Source organism: Mustela nigripes, chromosome X (assembly GCF_022355385.1).
Source record: "Mustela nigripes isolate SB6536 chromosome X, MUSNIG.SB6536, whole genome shotgun sequence".
NCBI classification, from domain to species: domain Eukaryota; kingdom Metazoa; phylum Chordata; class Mammalia; order Carnivora; family Mustelidae; genus Mustela; species Mustela nigripes.
Genome location: NC_081575.1, coordinates 24,268,017 through 24,291,791, shown reverse-complemented (window position 1 = coordinate 24,291,791; position 23,775 = coordinate 24,268,017). Strand labels below are relative to the sequence as shown.

The 23,775-nt window shown below is 35.8% G+C and overlaps 1 protein-coding gene across 1 annotated transcript; it reads right to left on the bottom strand.

The window, feature by feature from the left end:
• Window positions 1–22,029: 22,029 nt before the first annotated feature.
• Window positions 22,030–23,422, bottom strand: LOC132007474 (DDB1- and CUL4-associated factor 12-like protein 2). Its single transcript, XM_059385646.1, is given in 2 exon segments — window positions 22,030–23,004; window positions 23,006–23,422. Coding segments are annotated over 2 exon segments (1,392 nt in total).
• Between the last annotated feature and the right edge of the window lie 353 nt (window positions 23,423–23,775).

Here is a 23,775-nt window from a genome sequence, read left to right as displayed (position 1 = left end):
TCGCTAAGCATGATACGCTCTAGTTCCGTCCATGTTGTCGCAAATGGCAAGATTTCATTTCTTTTGATGGCTGCAGGTTTTAATTTTTAATTTCTCTTAGGACTAATAATGTTGAGCATCTAATTGTGTGTATATTAATAATTTTTACATCTTCATTTGTAAGATGATATTCAAATTTTTGCGACTTTTTTGGGTTATTTACCTTTTCATTTTTGGTTTGTAGTAGTTCTTTCTATGATCTAGATATAAATCCTTGGTTGGATATATGTTCAATTTTTCCCGGTATGTATTTTATTTTTATTTTACTAATAGTGTCTTCCAAAGAGAAGATTTTTTTTATTTTAATGAATTTAAATTTACCAATTTTTAATTTTCCAATTCTTGCCTTTTGTGTCCTGTATAAGAAATATTGGGCTAGTTCAGGTTTAAGGAAATATATTTTATGATAGGATATTATTTTTTCCAGTTGTTTTATCTCTTGTCTTTTGATTTTTAAGTTTGTGTTAATTTTTATTTATGGTATGAAGTAAAAGTTGAGGTTTATATTTTTACATAAGATTATCCAGTTGTTCCAGCACCATTTGTTAAAAATATCATTATTTCTTATATTTGTTTTTTATTAACAATTCCCACAAACTTAGGAGCTTAAATCAACATAAATTTATTATATGTCTGTGACTTCAGAAATATAACATGGTTCTCACCAGGCTAAAATCAAGGGGTTCTAGGGCTGTGTTTCTTTCTAGAAGCTTTAAGGAGAATCCACTTTGCTCATTTAGGTTATTAGTAGAACTCAGTTTCTTGTAGTTGTAGAAATGAGACCCCTATCTTCTTACTGGTTGTCAGTCGAGGGTTGTTAACAACTCCTAGAGGCCAATCCCAGTCCTTCTTCTAACTTGAGTGCCAGCAATGTTTGGTCAAGTACCACCACAGTTTGAATGTCTCCTGCCACCTCTTCTGTCACATTTATCTGATCAAAACATCTGTCTTCTGCTGCCACTTTTAAGAACCCATATGTTATATTCAGCCCATGTGGATTACCCAAGATGATCCCCCTATTTATGGTCTGTAGCTTTAATTCCACCTTCAAAGTCCCTTTGCCATGAAACATAATATACACAGACATAACACAAAGAAGCAAAGATCATAACAGCCAAAATTCTGCCTACCACACTTCCTTTTCAAATTGCCTTGGCACTTCTACATAAAGCCAATTACCCAATTTTATTTCTGGACTCTCCATGTAGTTCCATGGATCTGTATGTCTATTCTATAGCAATAATACACTTGATTACTGTAGATTTATAGTAAGTCTTGATATTCAGTAGCTCAGTCCTCTAATTTCTTCCCTTCCAGAATCATTTTGGTTATACAAGGTCCTCTGCATTTCCATATGAATTGTAGAATTGATACAATCAGAATTGAATTGGATCCAGTTTAATCTGGAGATAATTAGCACCATAACTATAGAGTCTTCCAAAACATGAACAGGATATACTTATATATTTAGGCCTTTATTAATTTTCCTCAAGAATTTTTTAAAAATATCTTAATGCACCAGTGTTTGCTAGTATCATCAAACTTACCATTAAGTATTTCATGGTTTGTGATGTCATGGCTAATTTTACTTATAAGATTTAATTTTCTAATTGCTTCTTGTTTTTATCTAGAATTAAAATTAATTTTTTATATTGACCTTGTTAACTTTATCTATATGTACTAGTCACTTTCATGTAGATTCTTTATGAAAACCTACATGCATGATCATGGTGTTACATCTAATAGAATTTCATATAGTTTTAAAAAATTTACATATTTTTCATTTTTTTCTTGCCTTAAAGAACTCTATAGAATTTCCAGTATTATGATGAATAGAAGTGATGGGAGCTGACATTCCTTCTAGTTTCCAGTTTTTACGGAAATAGTTCAGTCCTTCTCCATTAAGCAAAATGTTAAATATAGGATTTTTGAGGATGTCATTTCTTAAGCTCCAGAATTTCCTTTCCATTCCTAATCTTGTTAGTTTGTATGATGAACATTCCTTATGCATTTATTGAAATGGGCATGTGCTATCTCCTTTCTTCTCTTATTATGAAGAATTACATTGATTTTCAAATGTTAACTCAAGCATGCATTCTTAGGATGTACTCCACTTGGTCACAATGTATTATAATTTTTATTCACTGATATATTTTATTGCTAATATTTTAAGGATTTTTGTATCTACATTCATAAGTAATATCTGTCTATACTTGTCCCTTTTTAATGTGTTCATATATTTTAAACTTTTTTCTTTCAAATTTTTATTTAAGTTCTAGTTAGTTAACTTATAGTTTAATACTAGTTTTAACAGCAGAATTTAGACTGATTTCTTACATATAACTCCCAGTGCTCAAGTGCACTCCCTAATACCCATTAATTATTTTGCCCATCCCCACCCAGCTCCCCTCCAGCAACCCTGTTTGTTCTCTACAGTTAAGAGTCTGTTATGATTTGTCTTTCTATCACTTTTTCCCCTTCCCCTTTGTTCACCTGTTTTGTTCCTTAAATTCCACATATAAGTGAATTCATATGGTACTTGTCTTTCTTTGACTCAGATCAATTTCCTGTGTGTTCAGAATGATTTGATAACTAGCTAGCTGTATCTGAGGGACAGGGAAATATAAGGTGCTCCTAGTACTCCACCATCTTAACTCCTCCTCCCTTTATCATTAATTTATTTTTATTGTTGAGTATTCCATGTGTTGCAGGTTATTTAAATATTCACCTGCATAAGAACTGCTTCCCCCCTACCCAATTTGGGGCTATTACATATACTAATATAAGCATTCATTTGCATGTGTTTGTATCAACAGAAATATTCATTTTTCTGGTATAAATGTCTAGTAGTGCAATTGCTGGACCATATGGTGGTGTATGTTCAGTTGTGTTAAGAAACTGCGAAATCGCTTTCCAAAGTGACTGTACCATTTTGCATGTCTACCAGCAGAGTTTGGCTTTTGTCCATCCTAGTCAGTATTTGATTTTGTCACTGTTTTTTGTTTGTTTGTTTGTTTAAATTTTTAGCCATTATGTTAGATGTGTCATCATTGTCATTGTGTTTTTAATTTGTGATTCCCTGTTACTTAAAAGTGTTGAACATCTTTTCAGGTGGATGTTTAACAACTGTGTATCTTCAGTGAAATGGCTCTTCCTGTCTTTTGCTTATATTCAAACCACACTGTTTACTTTGAGTTTTGAGAGTTCCTTAAGTATTTTATTTTATTTTTTTAAGATTTTATTTATTTATTTGACAGACAGAGATCACAAGTAGGCAGAGAAGCAGGCAGAGAGAGAGGAGGAAGCAGGCTCCCCGCTGAGCAGAGAGCCTGATGCGGGGCTCTATCCCAGGACCCTGGGATCATGACCTGAGCTGAAGGCAGAGGCTTTAACCCACTGAGCCACCCAGGTGTCCCATCCTTAAGTATTTTAGATACAAGTCTATATCAGATATGTAGTTTACAAATATTTTCCCCTATTCTGCTACTTTGTCATTTCAGCCTCTTAACAGTGTTTCACAAAGCAAGTTTTAAAATTTTTGATAAAAATATTATCAGTTTTTCAATTTATGGAGTATACTTTTTAGTATCACATCTAAGAACTCTCACCTAGGCTAGACTTAAACGATTTTCTTCCTTATATTTGCTAAACGTTTTCTGATTTTTCATTTTACACTTAAGTCCATGATCAATTTTGAGTTAACTTTTGTATTAGGTGTGAGACTTAGGTTGATGCTTATTTTGGGGGGAGGTTCTATGAATGTCAAATATGTCCAGCATCATGTTGAAAAGAATAACTTTGCTCCCTCAAATTGCCTTTGTACTTTTGCCAAAAATCAGATGAGCATATTTGCATCTGATTTAGGATTCTTTATTCAGTTCATTGATATATGTGTCTATCCCTCCACCAGTACCATACAGACTTTGTCACTGTGTCTATATGAATCTTGAAATCAAAAATATTGATTCTATCCACTGTACTCTTCTTTTTTTAAAATAGATTTAATTATTCTAATTCTTTTACTTTTCCATATACATTTTAGAACAACAACAACAACAAAAACTTACCAGCATTTTGTTAGGGATTTTATTAAACCTGCATTTAGTTTTTCACTATTTAGTATAATGTTAGATATGCAGTCTTTTTGCAGATAGTCTTAATCAAAATGAAGTTTCTCTCCAGTCCTATTTTCATGTGATTATTTATCATGAATGGGAATTGAATTTTGTCAAATGCTTTTTCTGCATCAATTGATATGATTATGTATTTTTTCTTTAGGCTTTTAATATGATGGATTGCATTAATTGATTTTTGAATATTTAACCAGCCTTGCATCCCTGAAAAAACTTTAATTATGTGGTCATGGTGAATAATTATTTTTATACATTGCTGAATGCATTTTGCTAATATTTGTTAAGGACTTTTACATCTATATTCATGAGGGATAATGGTATGTACTTTTTTATTCTGATATTTTCTTTGTCTGGATTAAGTATCAGGATAATACTAGCTCCATGAAAGGAATTGGGCATTAGTATTAATTCTTCTTTAATGCATGATAGATTTCTTCAGTGTAACCATCTGGACCTGAAGACATTTTAGAGGAGTTTTTTAATTAACTAATAATTAAGTTCACTAATAATATGGGATAATTAAATATTAGGTAACTTGTGGTAGTTTCTGGTTTTTATTTTTTATTTTTTTTTAAGGAATAGGTCTTTTTCATTTAATTCACCAAATTTATCTGTGTAGAGATGTATGTGGTTTTCCCTTATTATTTTTTGATAACTTTAGGGCTGTATTGATCTCCTTTGTTTCATTCCTAAAATGGATGATTTATATCTTTGTTCCTTGTCAGTCTTGCTAAACATTTGCCAATTTTATTAAACTTTTTAAAGAATTATATCTTTAGGTTCATTGGTTTTCTCTATTGTTTTTCTGGTTTTGGTTCCACTGATTTTTTATTTTATCTTTATTATACCCTTCTATTTTATTTGGGCTTCTTTTGTTCTTCTTTATGTCAGTTTTTGAACTTAGATTATTGAGTTGAGACTTTTCTTGTTTTCTAATATACACACATTTAGGGTTATAGATTTCCTTCACAGTATGGCTTTAGCTGCTTCCTACAAATTTACAAATTTTGGTAACTTGTAATTTCAATTGCATTCATTTCAACATGCCTTGATACCTTGAGACTTCTCTTTGACACACGCATTATTTAAATGTGTGTTGCTTAGTTTCCAAGTGTTTGGATATTTCCATATTGCAATTATTTCTTGATTCCATTATGTTCAGGAATATACTCTGTATGACTTCAACTCTTTATATTTGTTGAATTCTCTTTTTTACCCCAGGATTTGGTATATCTTGTCTATGTTTTATGGAGATATGTAAAGAATATGTATTCTGCTGTTGCTGGGTAGAGTGTTTTGTAAATGTCAGTTGGATCCTGTTGGATGATGGTATTGTTGAGCTCTTCTGTGCCTTTGCTTATTTTCCATTTAGATGTTTAATCAAATTCCAAGATAAGGATGTTAAGATAGTACAGATTTGTCTATTCCTTCTTTAAATTCTATCTTTTTTTCCCCTTTAATCTGCAGCTCTTTTGTTTGGTGTATACACATTTAAAGTTTCTATCTCTCCTTTGGTGATTGACTACTTTCTATAATGTCCTTCTCTGTCTTTTGTAATAGTCTTTGCTCTGAAGTTGAGTATCTAATATTATTATAGGTATTCTTAATATTACGATAGGTATTCTTGCTTTCCTTTGATTAAATTTTCCATTGTATATATATATGTGTATATATATATATTAATATTCAACCTGTTTATATTGTTACATTTGAAGTGAGTTTCTTGTGGACATAATAGAGTTGGGACAGAGTTTATAAATCCATCTTGTTAATCTCTGGGTTTAATTGGTGTATTTATACCACATTCATTTAATATAATTATTGATACGTTAGATCTTAAGTCTGTTATTTTATTCTTTTGTTGCAAGTCTTTGTTCTCTGTTTTTTGTTTCACTCTTTTACTTTCTTTGCCTTTCTATAGGTTATTTAAACAGGTCTTACAATTCCATGTTGATTTATTTATAGTATTTTTGAATATCAAAAGCTCAAAAACACATGATCTTTGCCCTTGAGGGAATAGTTCTAGCAATAGTTCTCAACCTGTATGAGCATTAGGATAACCTGTTAATACATAGAAATGATAGATGGATAGATAGATGATAGGTAGATGACAGATATTATGCAGATTATGTAGCTACATATTATATAACATACATTATATATAATATACATAACATAAAATATCTACTATCTATAACTAATTAATCTATTTATTTATCTTCCTATACCTGTATAAAGATTCTCATTTTGTGGGACTGAGTTAGGATTGAGGGTATGATATTTTAAACCTCCACAATTTGATTCTTCTTGTTGTACTTTGTAATGGCTTTATTGAGATATAATTCTTATATCATAAAATTCACCACATTAAAATGCACAATTCATTGGGTTATTATATATTTACAGCATTTTACAACAATCAGAAATATCTATATTCTACTTTTATGAATTTTTTTTGACCTTTCATATAAATAGAATCATAGAATATGTGGTCCCTTGGGACTAGCTTCTTTCAGTTAGCATAATCTTTTCAAGATTAATCCCTGTTGTAGCATATATTATACTTAATTCTTATTTATTACTGAGTAATATACCACTATATGAATATACAATAATTTGTTTATCCATTTTTCAGTTGATGGGCACTTGTTTTGTTTTTTCCCTTATGGCTATTATGAATAATGTTGTTATAAACAATCTTGTACAGATTTTGTGTGGACCCAATTTGATTCTGATATCCTACTGAAACTGTGAACTAATAATCTAAGGCAGAACTCTTTTAATATAATCTTCTGCAATGATGGAAACAGTACATGTCAGCAGGGTCCAAAGTGGTACTGCTGGCAAAATGTGACTCTTAATTCCTTGAAATATGGGTAGTGTGATTGAGAAACTGTGATAAAATTTCAATTTCATTTTAATTAATTTTAATTTTGTTAGCTACATGTCACTAGTATCTTCTATATTGGACAGCACAGAAGAGAATTAGATTTAGAAAGATAAGTATTGACAGTAGATATGGATTGGTAAAGACTGAGGCTGTAAGCAGGAATACAAGATTGGAAAATACTGATAAATTCCACTGTAGGAAGAGAGGGTCAGATCTAGGCCAGTAGCAGTGGAGATAACCTGAGGGGAAGGATTCAAAAGACAACTTAGTCTAGACATGAATAATTGATGATTTAGTGGTAATGGAGAAGGCGGAATCTAGGAAGACTAAAGCCCTTCTATATGTCTAAGCCTCACTTTACATTTGTACATAAGTTTAAGTTTGTTTGTTAATATTTAGCAAAATATACGAGTTCTGTCTAAATTCTGCCAATGATCAATTAGTTAATATCTGGAATTCATTGACTGAAGAACTGTACTCAGTACAGATCTGAACACAGTAACAGTTACCATTACAATTGTAATGACAATTGTCATGGAAATTACAACTGTAGTGATTTATAAATTGTAATTTTAAAAATTAAATTTCTAAAAATTAAATTTTTAAAATTTAACTAGAAGTTTCAATATTTATTGTTACATGTAAAAATATTCTTACTATACCATGCTTGTGCTATTATTACATTGAAGAAGAACCTGTGACTTCTACTTCAGCAAGTAAATCTGTAATCTACAAAGGTCTTCCTATCACTATTGTCCAAAGATAGGCATTCTTCAACTACATATTTGCAAAGCACAACAGAAACTCAGGTAGCAATTGCATAGTAGCTTCTGTAAATATAGTATTGAATTCACAGTGCATATTTGTTCTTTCAGTTTCCATCATTCTGTTATTTGTTAATGGAAAGAGAATTAGGGGATAGTGTATGCTTCTATTGACAGTGGCAGCTCTGATAATTAGTAGTGTAGTCAATAAGACACATTTTAGGGAAAGTCAATAAAATACACAATTATCCTTTTCCTCATCTCATCCATGTTTTTTTTTTTTTTCCAGAACATCTTACAACTGAAAGTTTGTACCCTTGTATCAGCCCCTATCTATTTTCATGTTTGTTTGCTTATCAGACTGTACTTCAGCCATAAAATATATTTATAGTACAATGATAAAAACTAATCTAGATGTATGACAAGGTCCATTTATATTTATTGAATGACTGAGATAAAAGTTTATTTTCATGGGTTTTCAGAAGAGTGACATATCTCGTTTTTTAACTCAAACTTTTTTAGAATTTTTTACCACACTCAAATTGGCTACTCTTTCTTTAATTTTTATTTTATTATTTAAATTCAATTAACTAACTTATAGTATATTATTAGTTTCAGAGATAGAGGTCAGTGATTTATCAGTCTTATTTAATACCCAGTGCTCATTACATCCTGTGTCCTCCTTAATGCCCATTACCCAATTACCCCATATCTCTTCCCTTCTCCCCTCCAGCAGCCCTGTTTGTTTCTTATGATTAAGAGTCTCTTAAGGTTTGTCTCCCTCTCTGATTTTTAACTCAAACTTTTAATATTCATTCTGTTTCTTTAATTAGCTGTAGGACATAACTAAATACATTCACTCTGGTTTAACTTTCATCATCTATAAAACCTGGTTTTATAGATTTCCAGCAAACAATGTTTGCCAGGAAATCTGGGTTCCAGCAAACAAGGATATTCAAATTAAAAGAACAATAACAATGTATTTTGTCAGTCAGATTGGCCAAAATTAAAATATGAAAAAATACCAAGTTTTGGTGAGAATATGAGGTAAAAGGAAATTTTAGACATTGTTTATGATAATATAAATTGACACAGTGTTAGTTTTCTATTGCTGCCTAATAAATTATCACAAATTGAGCATCTTAAAACAATCCCCATTTATTATCTCACATTTCTGTGGGTTGAAAGTCCAGGTATAACATACCTGGGTTATCTGCTTAGAGTATTACAAAGATTAAATCAATATCTTGGCCTGTTCTATTTTTGTCTGGAAACTCTGGGAAGAATCTGTTTCTAAGCTTGTTCATGTGGTTGGAAGAATTCAGTTCTCTGCATTTGTAGGACTGAAGGTCCCATTTTCTTGCTGACTGTTGACTAGAGGTGACTATCAGCTCCTGGAGGCCACCCTCAATTCCTATTTGTGTCACTTATCCATCCTCAAAGCCAGCAACAGAGAATTTGTCTTTTGTCAGAAACCTCTCACACTTCAATTCTTTTCTCCCAGTTCATTTTAAGAGTTTGCCTGATTAAGCCAGGCCCACCCCAAGTAGTCTTTATATGTTAAAATCACTAAATTGGGATTTTAATTATATCTTCAAAATCCCTTAACAGCATCATTCAGAATATTGATTGTATTCCTGGGAAAAGGTGCATGTGTATCTGGGGGCAGGGATCTTCAGGATCATCACACTTCGTCTTATTCCTCTAAGCAAGCTTAGAATTCTGTTTTGACAGCATAAAGCAAATTGAAAATGCACACAATCTATGAAACAGCAAATCCACTTCTTTTTTTTTTAAAGATTTTATTTATTTATTTGAACAGAGAGAAATCACAAGTAGATGGAGAGGCAGGCAGAGAGAGAGAGAGAGGGAAGCAGGCTCCCTGCCAAGCAGAGAGCCCGATGCGGCACTCGATCCCAGGACCCTGAGATCATGACCTGAGCCGAAGGCAGCGGCTTAACCCACTGAGCCACCCAGGCGCCCCAGCAAATCCACTTCTATGTATTAAAAAAATATAGAGCAGTGAGTTTCCTGGTCAGCTTAGTTGGAAGAGTATGCTCAGTTGGAAAATACTCTTGATCTTTGGGTTGTGAGTTTGAGCCCCACTTTGGGTATAGAAATTACAATAAATAAATAAATAAATTTGCAACAACATGGATGGAACTAGAGCGTATCATGCTTAGCGAAATAAGTCAAGCAGAGAAAGACAACTATCATATGATCTCCCTGATATGAGGAAGTGGTGATGCAACATGGAGGCTTAAGTGGGTAGAAGAAGAATAAATGAAACAAGATGGGATTGGGAGGGAGACAAACCATAAGTGACTCTTAATCTCACAAAACAAACTGAGGGGTTGCCGGGGGGAGGGGGTTTGGGAGAAGGGGGTGGGATTATGGACATTGGGGAGGGTATGTGCTTTGGTGAGTGCTGTGAAGTGTGTAAACCTGGTGATTCACAGACCTGTACCCCTGGGGATAAAAATATATGTTTATAAAAAATAAAAAATTTAAAATAAAAAATAAATAAATAAATAAATAAATAAATAAATAGACTTAATAGAATTTACCACATGTGTGTATCACAAAATACTTTTTAATATGTGTACTATAACAGTTTGAAATAAAGATAACTAGGTAGAACCTGACTGTCCATTGACACAATGTATATATTGTGGTATATTCATATAATAGATGATCCAGTGGTTAAAATAAACTAAACAGATACATACTGATATCATTAAAGATCTAAAATACATGTTAAATGTAAAAAGCAAATTGCTGAAAAAGTTCACACAAAATTAATAAAAGCCATTGTATATATTATAGATGGAAAAATGCACATGTATGAACTGATCCTTGGTTTAGCTATGCATCTTTTTAGTGTTGATGAGCTTGGGCAAATTATTTAATTATTCATTTGTAAAGTGGTCATCTGTAAAATGCGAATTACTGTAAGAATTAAATGATCAAATCTTTGGAAAGCATTAATAACTGGCACATGCTAAGTAATTAAATATTTGTTAAATAAATATAAATACATAACAGTATAAAACATGAATTGGACAGGTACTTGCTGAACTATTACAGATAGTGTTTACCTATAAGGAAATAAGAAGATAAGTTATAATGTTTAATGAAGGCTTCTACTTTATCCATGATTTTACTTTCAGTTAATTCTAGATGGTAGAAACATGAATATTTGTTACATTACATGTACATTAAAGTCAGGAACTACATTTAAAATTACCACTAAAAAGTTATCTTGATCTTTAAAAACTTAGTATTATATGATCTTTAATAGTCTTTATAGACCTACACAATTTTATCATTCATTAATCCTACTCTTGATCATGTTCTGTGGCTACATGCTAATAAGAGATGAACAAATTGTCATACATATTTACCATTTTCTTTTTCTCCATAAGAATTGACCTTAGAGGGGGAAATAAAGATCTTATTTATGTATTTATTTTTTTATCTGACAGAGATATCACAAGTAGGCAAAGAGGGAGGCAGATAGAGAGAGGGGGGAAGCAGGCTCCTTGCTGAGCAGAGAGCCTGATGCAGGGGCTCGATCCCAGGACCCTGTTATTATGACCTGATCCGAAGACAGAGGTTTATTAACCCACTGAGCCACCCAGGTACCCTGACCTTAGGAAAATTTTAATTAGCAGAATAGATTCTAAAAGATAGTTACTTACCCTACTTGATTCCCTTAAGCACTGCATAATGCACAGTATACACTTTGTACCTTGATTTTTGACATTTACAATTTCAGAACTAATTGCTATTATCTGAGCAGCAACTCAAAATGTTAAGATGAAGGCTTGTTTGTTACATAGCTTTGAAGTTTTGAGATTTTTCTTAATGTTTTAATATTCTCAAACAATTGTAATGCCGAGTTATCATTCATTACTCGATACTCAGTCCAGCAAACTGGGAAAAATACAACAACAACAGATGCCGTGGGTGACTGCAGTACTCTGCCATTAGTTTGACTTGTGTTTTTCATTTTGAGACTGGGTGAGTCACCCGTGGAGTTATAAAGTAAAACAAAGAGGATTCAAGATTTTAACACATTTCCTTGATCTCCTCACATTGAAGATAGTTTATCTCTCTCTGAATGCAAATTTTTTATATATGTGAACACTCAAATATAGAGACGACAATAAACAGGCATAGCAATAAAATCTCTTTGCAGGTGAAGATGAAATACTGGCTACTACTTATGTATAAAGATGTGAAACAGAATCATTATTCTATTGAGATCCTGAATGTCAATTATATGTCTCTATCTAATGTCCATTCTCAGCAGAAGGTTTTGATCCTATTATGATGTCTCTGTCCTTTGCTTATGGAAGTTGCTTTTTATAAAGGGAATGATTTAATCTATGATCTCAGTCTCTTATCTTATTCTATAGATAATATTTATTTTTCCAGAACAGTATTATATTCTCAGGTTGCCAAATTCAAAACAGCTAGATGGGTTTGGGGGATTATTTGTCATTCAGTTGGTAGCTTTGCCCACGTTAGTATAAATCAGTGATTTGAATGATTCATCTGTTTATAGTTACATCAACCAGCAATTATATTGTGTGTCAATATTATAACTAATTACTGGATAAAACCTACTGAAAGGCAAGATAAATGAACAAATTTAGGTACTGTGTCCCTGGTTTGTTTTGTACACCCAATGCTAAATACATGTGATATTTAATTGACGATTCATGCATTGATTATGACCCTTCCTAAGTGAAAGTGTCTAGATTTCCAAAGTCCTCTGATTAATAACATGGAGGTATGCAAAACAAATATATTCCCATGTATTAGTAGTACTCAAGTCCTAATATTGAGAATGAAAGACTTTATGAATTATGTTTCTTCCCTTCTTGTGGCTATTGACCCTATATAACTTTTAAAGTTCTGAGTGATTACTTTTCTCCTTACCTCCTATAAATAATAAAACCACATCTCATTTTTGTTGGAGGTTAGATTAATATAATATAGGACTGGCCTTATTATGAGTAAAGGACATCAGAGTTGGGGACAGATTTTCATGTTATAGCAATGAGTAAAAATATATCTGAGTTTATTCTAAAGCCAAAACTCTTCTCCCCACTATAATTATAGTAAGGAATGTGGAACTAGGGAAGATTAATGGACATTTAGGCATTAATACTCAAACTAAAATTATGGTCATATAATAAGCAAAGAGATGCTTTGTGAAAAATATGACTATGCCAGAAAATTGGGTGTCTCTAGTGTTAAAGGTTCTTCAAATCAGCTTCTAGCCATGAATATTATACATATAAATTATATAATATATTATGTAGATATTACTATATTATATTTTATATATTATATTTCCATATTATTATAAGCTAGTGTGTGTGTGTGTGTGTGTAAAATATTCTATATATATTGCAGGAAAGGTTAAAGAACAACACAGATTCTTGAAATTGGTAGGTGCTGAGTCATGTTCTTTCTGCATTGGGGTCAGGAACATTTATATCACTACTCTGCAGACACTGAGGTAGTGCCCATGTAATTCTCACAGTACTTGCTTAAAATCAGCCGTTTTGAGAAGATGAGAAGGAAAAACTAGAATACTATAGTCCTGTTAAGTGTCAGTAGGACAAAAGTTTCCATGGTCAATTTTGAGATACACGGAAATGTTTATCATTTCTTGGAGGAAATGCAGTTGATCACTATTGCAATCGTTTTGGCAAAAGGCCTTAATGGACTTCCATACCATATGAAAATGAATTTTTCTCATCTTCAGCTTATTTTAGCTTCTGCTGCATTGAGCACCATTGATCATTCCTGTCTTCTTCTCTTCTCCACTCTAACCAAGCTTTTAAAAGGTATCTTCAGGGACTGGTGAAGATAGTGACTCAGTTACTATCTGGTGACTCAGTCTGTTAAGTGTCTGACTCTTGATCTCAGTTCAGATCTTGATCTCAGAGTTGTGAGTTAGAGCCTTGTATTGGGCTCTATGCTGGGCATGGAGCCTACTGAAAAATACATACATACATACATACATAAATACATACATACATACATACATACTAAAAAGAAAAAGATATCTTCATTGTTTTTTCCCTTCTGTTAACTAAAGATAATATATTAGACGCCATACATTACTTAAATATATAAAATATGAAGAAAATCTATTATTATACTCTCTATATGAAGAAAATCTATTATTACACTCTCTATTAGAGACACACAGTTAACCCTTTTGTGTATATTCTTATATATACTGTATATGTCTTCCTCTTATCTTCCTCCTCCTAGTTTTAAACAAAAATTTATTATAATATGCATCTGGCTTGCAATTTGCTTATTTCAGCTAACATTATCAATGCCGCTTCTCCATGTCAGTACATAAAAAATAAACTCCAGAATTTTAACAATTGTATAGCATTTCAGTATTAGGAGAAAAGTCCAACTAGACAAGCTCATCCATGGACAGCCCTCCAGCTATGCTTGCCACTTCAAAAATCACTCCTATTGGGACACCTGAGTGGCTCAGTTGGTTAAGCTTCTGTCTTCCTCTCAAGTCATGATCCCAGAGACCTGGGATAGAGTCCCGCATAGGGCTCCTTCCTCAGTGGGGAACCTGCTTGTCCTTCTGCCTGCCACTCCCCCTGCTTGTGCTCGCTCTCTCTCTCTCTCTCTCTCTCTCTGACAAGTAAATAAAATCTTTTAAAAAAAAGTCACTCCTGCTATTGATATATGTCAAAATAAAGCGTGGAAACTTCGTGGGAGATTTTCTGTGAAGACCAGCTTTCATAAAATGGGCAGCATTCTCATAGCTGTATCTTAGGCTTGTGGTAACTCTCCTCAGCTTTATTTCTCAACGTGAACCCATTTTCCATTTCAAAATCTGATCTGATCTGATAATGGCACTCTTGCTTATAGCCCTAACATGGAGTTATTCAATTTAAATAACCTTACTGTCACTTCTGTAAGATCCTTACAAGGAGGTGTCTGTCATTTTGAACTACAGGCTCCACTGAATTGCTGAACTGATTAGTTTTGCTTATGGTCAACATCAGCTTTGATCTGGATTACTACAGCAACCTAATAAATGATGACCTTCCTTCTCTGTCTTTTCCCTACTTCAGTTTAAAGTACATTTACACAGCATCCAGGTTTCCTTCTAAAACATACATCCCCTGTTCAAAACCTTCCCTGACTTTTCATTTCATTCAAAATTAAGTCCAAGATTTTTATAACTACGTACAGATCTCTGCATGATATCATCCTCCTTATATCTCTGGCGTTATCCCCTTTCTTCCATGCACTCTGCCCCCAAAACACTGGTCTTTCTACTACTCTAACACAGACACACACATACACACACATACAAACACACACACACACACACACACAGGCAGAGTCCCACCTCAGATTTCTGTACTTGATATTTCCTCCACCAGCACACCCTCGTCTCTGTTATAGCTGCATGGCTCACTGCATATTTCCTTCAAATATCAGCTCAAATGTTAACTTATTGACCAGGCCCTCACTAACAACTTTATTTAAAATTGCATCTCACCCAGAATTCCCAACCCCTATTCTCTTTTGAAATAGAATAGAAAGGACAGAAATAAGCCCACACATATATGGCCACTTAATCTATGAGAAAGGAACCAAGAATGTACAATGGGGAAAAGACAGTCTCATCAATAAATGGTTTTGGAAAAACTGGAAGCCACCTGCAGAAGACTGCCACTATCTTACACAACACACAGAAATCTATTCAAAATGGATTAAAGAGTCTGCATTTCTTATATTGCAAAGTGAAGCCATCAACAAACTGAAAATCCAGCCTATGGAATGGGAGAAAATATTTGCAAATCATATATCTATCTGATAAAGGGTTAATATCCAAGATATATAAAGAACTCATACAACTAAATAACAAAAATACAATTAAAAAGTAGGTAGAGGATCTGTACATAATTTTCCCAAAGAAGATCTATAGATGGCCGAGAGACACATAAGAAGATATTCAATATCACTAATAACCAGGCACATAAATACAATCAAAACCACAATGAGACATCACCTCACACCTGTCAGGATAGCTATTATCTAAAAGACAAAAAATAACAAGTGTTGGCAAGGATGTGGAAAAAATTGAACCCTTGGCATTGCTGGTGGCAATGTAAATTGGTATAACCACTATGGAGAACAGTATGGAGGTTCCTCAAATAATTAAAAATAGAATTACCATATGATCCAGCAATTCCACTCCTGAGTATTTCTCCAAAGGAAAGAAATCCCCAACTCAGAAAGATATATGCACTCCCATATTCACTGCAGCATTATTTATAGTAGGCAAGATATGGAAACAACCTAAATATTTATCAAGGAATGAAAGGATTAAAAAATGTGATACACACACACACAACTGAATGCCACTCAGCCGTAAAAAGGAGATCTCACCATTTACAACATGGATGGACCTTACAGGTGTTATGCTAAGTGAAGTAAGTCAGACATAGAAAGACAAATACCAAATGACATCACTCATATGTGGAGTCTAAAAAAAATGTGTTTATAGATACAAAGAATAGGTGGTGGTTGCCAGAGGTGGGGGTTAGGTTAAGTAGGTGAAGGGAGTCAAAGATACAAACTTCTATTTATAAAACAAGTAAGTCCTGTGGATGTAATGTACAGCAATGGGGAATGTAGTTAATAATACTGTATTACACTTCTGAAAGTTGCTGAGAGTTAACCTTAAATGTTTTCATTATAAGAAAAAAATTGTGTACTGATGGATGTTAATTAGACATAGTAATCATCTCATAGTATATACAAATATTGAATCATATTGTACACCTGAAACTAATATAATGTCAATTATATCTCTATAAAAATATTAAAATAAAGTTGCATCTCCTCCAGAATTCTTATCCTCTATTCTCTTTTATCCAGATTCATTTTATTTATTAGGATTACTAATAATCTGATATACCATACATTTACTAGTTTGTATGTTTGTCTCTTTTTTTCTTAATGGACTGCAAACCTTATGAGGGCCTGGTTTGTTTCTCTTATTCACCATAGTATCTCTAGCACCTGGAAAAATGCCAGATATATGGTAAGCATTTAAGAAATACGTGCTGAATAAGTAAATAAGTAAAACCAGAAAAGTATTGATATTTCAGATATTCATTTCAAAACTGAACATCTTACTACATTATTTCATCATTACTAAGAAAATTTTCAGTTGACTCATTTGGATGATTTTTTATAGTCACATCATCTGCAAATAGTTATAACTGATTTCTCTTCTCCAATAGTTATATCTTTTATTTTTCTATCTTTTCTAATTTCTGTATCTAGAATTTTTATAATAATATTAAATACTGATGGTGATTTTTAAACATTCTTTTTTTTTAAGATTTTATTTATTTATTTGACAGAGATCACAAGTAGGCAGAGAGGCAGACAGAAAGAGAGGGGGGAAAGAAGGCTCCCTGCCAGCTCCATGTGGGGCTCGATCCCAGGACTCTGGGATCTGACCTGAGCCGAAGGCAGAGGCTTTAACCCACTGAGCCACCCAGGCGCCCCCTGATGGTGATTTTTAGAATCCCTGTTTCATTCCTTACTTTCATTGGAATTCCTCTTGGAATACTATGCAGCCATCAATAGAAATGAAATCTTGCCATTTGCGACAACATGGATGGAACTAGAGCGTATCATGCTTACGAAATAAGTCAAGCAGAGAAAGACAACTATCATATGATCTCCCTGATATGAGGAAGTGGTGATGCAACATGGGGGCTTAAGTGGGTAGGAGAAGAATCAATGAAGCAAGATGGGATTGGGAGGGAGACAAACCATTAGTGACTCTTAATCTCACAAAACAAACTGAGGGTTCCTGGGGGGAGGGGGTTTGGGAGAAGGGGGTGGGATTATGGACATTGGGGAGGGTATGTGCTTTGGTGAGTGCTGTGAAGTGTGTAAACCTGGTGATTCACAGACCTGTACCCCTGGGGATAAAAATATATGTTTATAAAAAATAAAAAATTATAATTAAAAAAAAAGGAATTCCTCTGATGTATCATTTAAGAGGATTCTGGTTGAGGTTGGAAACACAACACAAACACAGACACAGACAAACAGAGAGACACACACACACACCATATGAAGACTATATATGCTCATACTTTACTAAAGATTTTATCAAGAATTTTAGTAACATTTTATTAAATTATTTATTGGAATTTATTAGCATGAGCATGTGTCTTCTTATTTGACCTGTTAATATGCTATATTACAAAAATAGACTTCTCAATAATGAACACTGCATTCTAGGAACTAGCTTCACTTTGCCGTGGCATAGTTTCCTTTTAATGCACTGATGGATTATACTCAATGTTTTTTAACGATAACTTGCATTTACTTAATTGTATATGTAAATAGGTCTCCTAATTTTGTGTAATTTTAATCAAGTTTGCTATACTATTATTCTTGTCTCTTATAGAAAAGAGTAAACTTTACTCTTTATGCTCTAAAGCAACTCAAAATTAAATATTCTTTGAAAATATGAAGTAATTTATTTATGATATCACCAGGCCTAGCATATTTATTATATGCTTATAATAAACACGTTTACACTAAACACGGTTATAATAAACATGTTTAAGGTGTGATTTTCTTAGAGGAAATGGCATATTAAAAAAACATTCACAATTTTTAAGGTCTGTTCTGGTTTCATATTTCATCTTGGAAGAAATTTATATCTTCCAATAATTTTTTTCTCTCAGATTTTACATGTACCTGCCTAATAAGTCAATCTATGCCTGTGATTATTTCTTCTTTCTTTCTTCTAATTCTTTGTATTTGTGCTCTTGTTATTGTGATGCTGAGAAAAGGAGCATCTTCCATTGGATATCTCCTATGTCTTTTAGTAACCAGGGAAAATTAGCAGAGATCTGTGCACGTGGCACTGAGGTGGGGACTCAAAACAGGAGGGAGCTGCAGCTGGTGGTGAAGTGATACTCCACCTCTGTGAGGCTGTCAGGGCTTTAGTAAGGCTGCCAGCAAGCTGTTTTCAGTGCTGGAGACAACTCAGAGGAGCAGGTTAAGTGATCCAGAAATTATTAAGAAGTTCTGCTTTCTGATGAAGTTCTGTCTTTCCAGTCTCCAAGAAGTTACCAACAGTTGATCAATGAAATAGCTTAATTAGTGGACTGATGTGAGGTCCTAGGTAAATATTTAGTGAGGATATCTGGGAGAAAAAATGTTAAGAATAAAAAATATTATATTTTTAGTATTAAAGAAATATTTTACTGTCTCAGGCTTATGAGGCAATGGCATTTGAGTAAAATAAGGCTATTCAATTTTATATCCCCTGAATCTTTTTTTTTTTTCATTAGTTTTTAGGATCCTTGGTAAACTTTTCTATTCTGCTTGCTTCCAAAAGGGAGAGTCTCCCAACGTTTCATTTCACTCACTTTCCCAGCAGTGAGAAATCTCATTCTGGGGTATATAGTCATCTCTTTGCTGGGTATGTACTTCTGATGTCAAATAGGCATTTCGAATTCAGCAAGTCCCAAAGTGACCTGATCACCCTCCATATATATCCTCTATGTCTATATTCTTTATATTCGCTTGTTGCCACTATGTATTTACATTCAAGCCAGAACTTTAGAGTCCACCTAAATTCTTTGGCTTTCTTCCATCTTCCACCCTACCAAACTGTTCATTTTATTTTCCCCGTTTTTCTAATAAGTCTTCCCTCTCCACACTTGGTTCACATATCCTAGGTCAGGCTCTCATTATCTCCTTCTAGGATTTTCCTTAATGACATGTGATGCATTGAATACAAGTGATATGAGGGTGCGATATACCAGAAGATCCTACTAGGTCTAGCTAAGGAGCTAAGGAATGTAGTACTGTGTAGCCCATCTCCAAATACATGAGCCTGAACTGTAGGTGTTCTCTGCCTTTGGTTTGAACAGTGTTTTTATTATTTGCCCTAATTTCCCCCATGTTATTGATCTTTGTTTCAGAATCTACTTGGTATTCTAACCACAAATCTAACCCAGCCAAAGTGGCTTAGAAAGCATCAAAGTCAAGCAGATATCTAATTATCAAAAAGTACAGAGTTTGATGAAACATGGTTGGCAAGGCTGTAGAGCAGTAGACGTGCATACACTATTTATGGGTGGTTAAGTTGGTAGGACCTTTTTGGAGGGCAATCTGTCAATGGCCATTAAATATAAAATTGATCCAGCAATTCCATTTCTAGGAATTTATCCTGCAGATGCACTTGCACATGTGCACAAAAAAGTATTCACCTAAGTAATCACTGCAGAATAGTTTATAGTAATAGAAAATAACAACTAATATACATGCTTATTAAGGGTATAATGAATAAAGCATGTTCCAACCCTATAGGGGAATACTATGCAATTAAAATGAATTAGGTATGAATAAAGTGTGTATAAGAAGTAATCTCTAAAATTTTGTGGTAAAAGTGGCACAGATATGTGCAGCATATGCTGTAATTTATACACACACACATATATATACTTATATATGTATCAACCATCTTTAAATGGATACAGACACAAAATGTACTGCTTTTGATCTTTGGGCAAGAGGTCATGGATCCTAGGGTATGAGACTTACTTTTCACTGTACACTCTTTATACAGTATTATTCTTTTGGTCATGCACGTGTGTTACTTAACTTTAAAAAAAAAAAAACAAAATAAAAATGAAGACCAAGTCTTAATACATGTAGTTTAAAATATTAGGAATATGTGCATATGCAAAATGGTATACATATATGCCATTTCCTCACATGGGAACATGTGAGGTAGCTATAAGCACAACATGTAATTTTTTTGTAAATAAAAAGGTTTGTTAAATCATCTTAAAAACACAAGATACCTAATTTTCCCAACTTAGAGCAAGTATATTTTGATAAGTTATTCAAGATGTTATTAACTCTTTTAACCTATGATAGTAGCACAAGTTTACTTTTCAAAAACAAATGTACACAGTTAATGTGTGCACAGCTGATGTTTCAGCTTCCGTTTCTCTCCAGGAAGATTCTGACTTTGATAAATATATTCCTAGAAGGACAACTAAAAAAAAAAAATAAAGTGTATATATAAGCATCCAAAAACTTTAACCTAGCACTTAATTGCTAAAATATGAAACATGTTTTATTTTTTTCAGTAATACGTCACATACTCAAATCCAGATAAAACAATTATCCATGTATACAATAAAAAAGTTGTCAATAACGTCCACATTGAACACAACAGCTGACCTTTCTCTGTAAATGGCTACCTAGATAGTGTTACCTAAATTTTAAAGAAATGTTCACTCCTCAAAAGTACTTCCCTGATTGTTCTGCACTTACAGGACAGTTTTGATTAACTATGGAATTCTGTAGCATAAATGCTACCGAGGAAAGCAGGCTATAATATAGCAGCTTTAACCAAAAAGGCTGAGGGCCTAGAGATACAGATGCTAAATTTAGCTGAATAATCAAAATCGTGATTAATAAGATGAACATCACTGTAAAATTTCTTGTATAAGAAAACATATTTTTAAATATTTTGTGTACCAAAAATATACAAACAAACAGCCAGGTTCCAAAATCCAAAATGAAACAGGTGCCAAATGGTGGCACCTAGATCTTGTAATGCATTTTCTAGACCAGGGCTAAGCACCTGCCCTGTTATATATATGGTGGGTAGTTCCTTCAACTAGTTCAAAAGATACTTTTTAGCACACATTTTCCCCAAATAACATACATATGAAACGTGTACACGACCTGAATATACTGTTGAAATACTGGTAAAAGTGAAGTTAAATTGTAGTGGGAACCATGTCTACATCAGCCTAAAGAAAAAGCATATGCCAACCACTCAGAGAACACAATTAAGGATTAGACAAAATTCTTTGTAAGAGAAGGCAAAAAAGATGGTTGTGTCGGGGTGGAGGGTACAGGAAAATCCTAAAGACAAGTTTTGATTGCCCAAGGATCACTTTCTCGCTCTCTCCCTCGCTCTCTCTCTCTTACACTACGGACAGATAAATTGAACTTCCACCTGCAAGACAAACATCACACTGAGTTAAAAAGCACAAACGCAGCATGAGGAAGGAAAGTGAGAGGGGACTGGAAGGTAAATCTGGGCACTTTGAAAACACAGCAGCCATCCTTAGCTCCAGAGGCCTGCGTAGTTCCCATGGAGGCCTGAAGGGAGAGGTCCCCCAGCCACAAAGAGCTTCATCTCAGGCCAGTTGTAGCAGTGGGTGTAGAGTGCGTTGGGGAACTCGCCAATCCCACCAAAGTAGTTCACCCACAGGTCATCGTGGTTGAGCCAGCCTCTGCCACAGGTGAGTTTGAGCTTCCTTCCTGAGGGCCCAGGAGAGGCGTCCGGGCTGGTTGAGGCCCTCTCCTCCAGGAACTTCTGGGCACGGATGTCATAGAAGAGCAGGGAGCCATGGCCTGTGCCCACGGTGATGATGTGCTGGTAGAAACTCAGCGAGCGCACACCTGTGCCGCCCTCTCGGGAGCACAGGGGCCGGATATTCTGCTGACGTTGGCGTGGATCTAAGAAGGAGACATGGGACTGGGAGCCCACCGCGTACAGGGACAACTCATCACAGTACGTCAGGCACACGTTCTCTCGGCAGTAGGGCAGCCTGATGGACAACAGCCTGGACAGAGTGCTGCGGGCTTTCCACAGGTGGAAGTAGCCGTCCAGGGACACCGCTCCCAGCTCCTGGTTCTTGCCGCTGAAGGCCAGAGCCCGCACCTTGCGGTTACTGGGGCTGGTGCTGGACCTGGGGATGGTCTCCATGTCCCTCGGACGTATGTGGGCGTACACAGGAAGGCCAGCGTCATTGTGCCAAGCGATGCTGCCATTGAACATGTCAGGATCCATCCGCCACAGCGCCACTGTGCCGTCACGGGAGCCGCTCACAGCTACTGTGTCACTCATCCAGACGATGGTGAAGATCCAGTCCTTGTGGCCATGGCGGTCGCCCAGGCACACGGGGTCCAGGGTGGGCAGCTGGTAGATAGCCAGGCTGTTGGGATTCTCACCCCCAGTGGCCAGAAGCGTCTTGGAGGGATTCAGCTCGATGGCGTGGATACCGCAGGTCGGCTGAGCCCGGGCCAACCAGGCCCCCCCGATCCCGCATCAGGGGGATGCGCGTGATCTGACCCGAGTGCACATCCACCACGAAGAGGGTGTTACACTTGGTGCCACACACCACGTGCCTGGCGTTCAGCCACTGCGACGCGAACACCTTGTTGAGGGTGCCCAGGGCCAGCTCGCGCTCCCTCAACAGCTCAGGCAGCTTCTGCACCGCACAGGCTCGCAGCTCGCCCTCTGAGCCCGAGAACCCGGCGCCGCCCCATGCGCCCACCTCGCGGCCCTTCAGGTAGTGGACCAGCGAGCGCCTAGTTGCCGGCCGCTTCTGCTTCTTGGGCAGCAGCGGCCCCTCTCCGTCAGCCGCCGCGGAGATCTGAGACGACGAGGTTGCGGCGCCCGCCTGGATCGCGGTTGCTTTCCGCTTCCTGCTACCTGTTTGCTGCGGGGCCATAGTGGGCGGCGGGCGAGTGGCGGCTGCGGCGCGGCGGCGGCAGCGGCGCGTGGCACCCGTGTCGGCCGTGGCGGTGGCGGGGACCGCGGCGCCTCCGCGTTAACCGAGAGGTCTGGCTCTCAGGGGCCAGGAGGCGGGCGTGACCGCAAGGCACGGAGCCTACGGAGTCCCGGGCGCGGCAGCGACGAAAGAGGAGAGGGGGGCGGGGGCGGCGGGCCGGGCGTGGAACGCGGGCCCGAGGGAGCGTGGCGCGGGCGGATCGCGGGCGGATCGCGGGCGGATCGCGAAAGGAGTGCAGCTACAAGGGCGGCGGCGGTTGGGATCTAGGCGAGGGCGGGAAGTGCGGCTGGCGG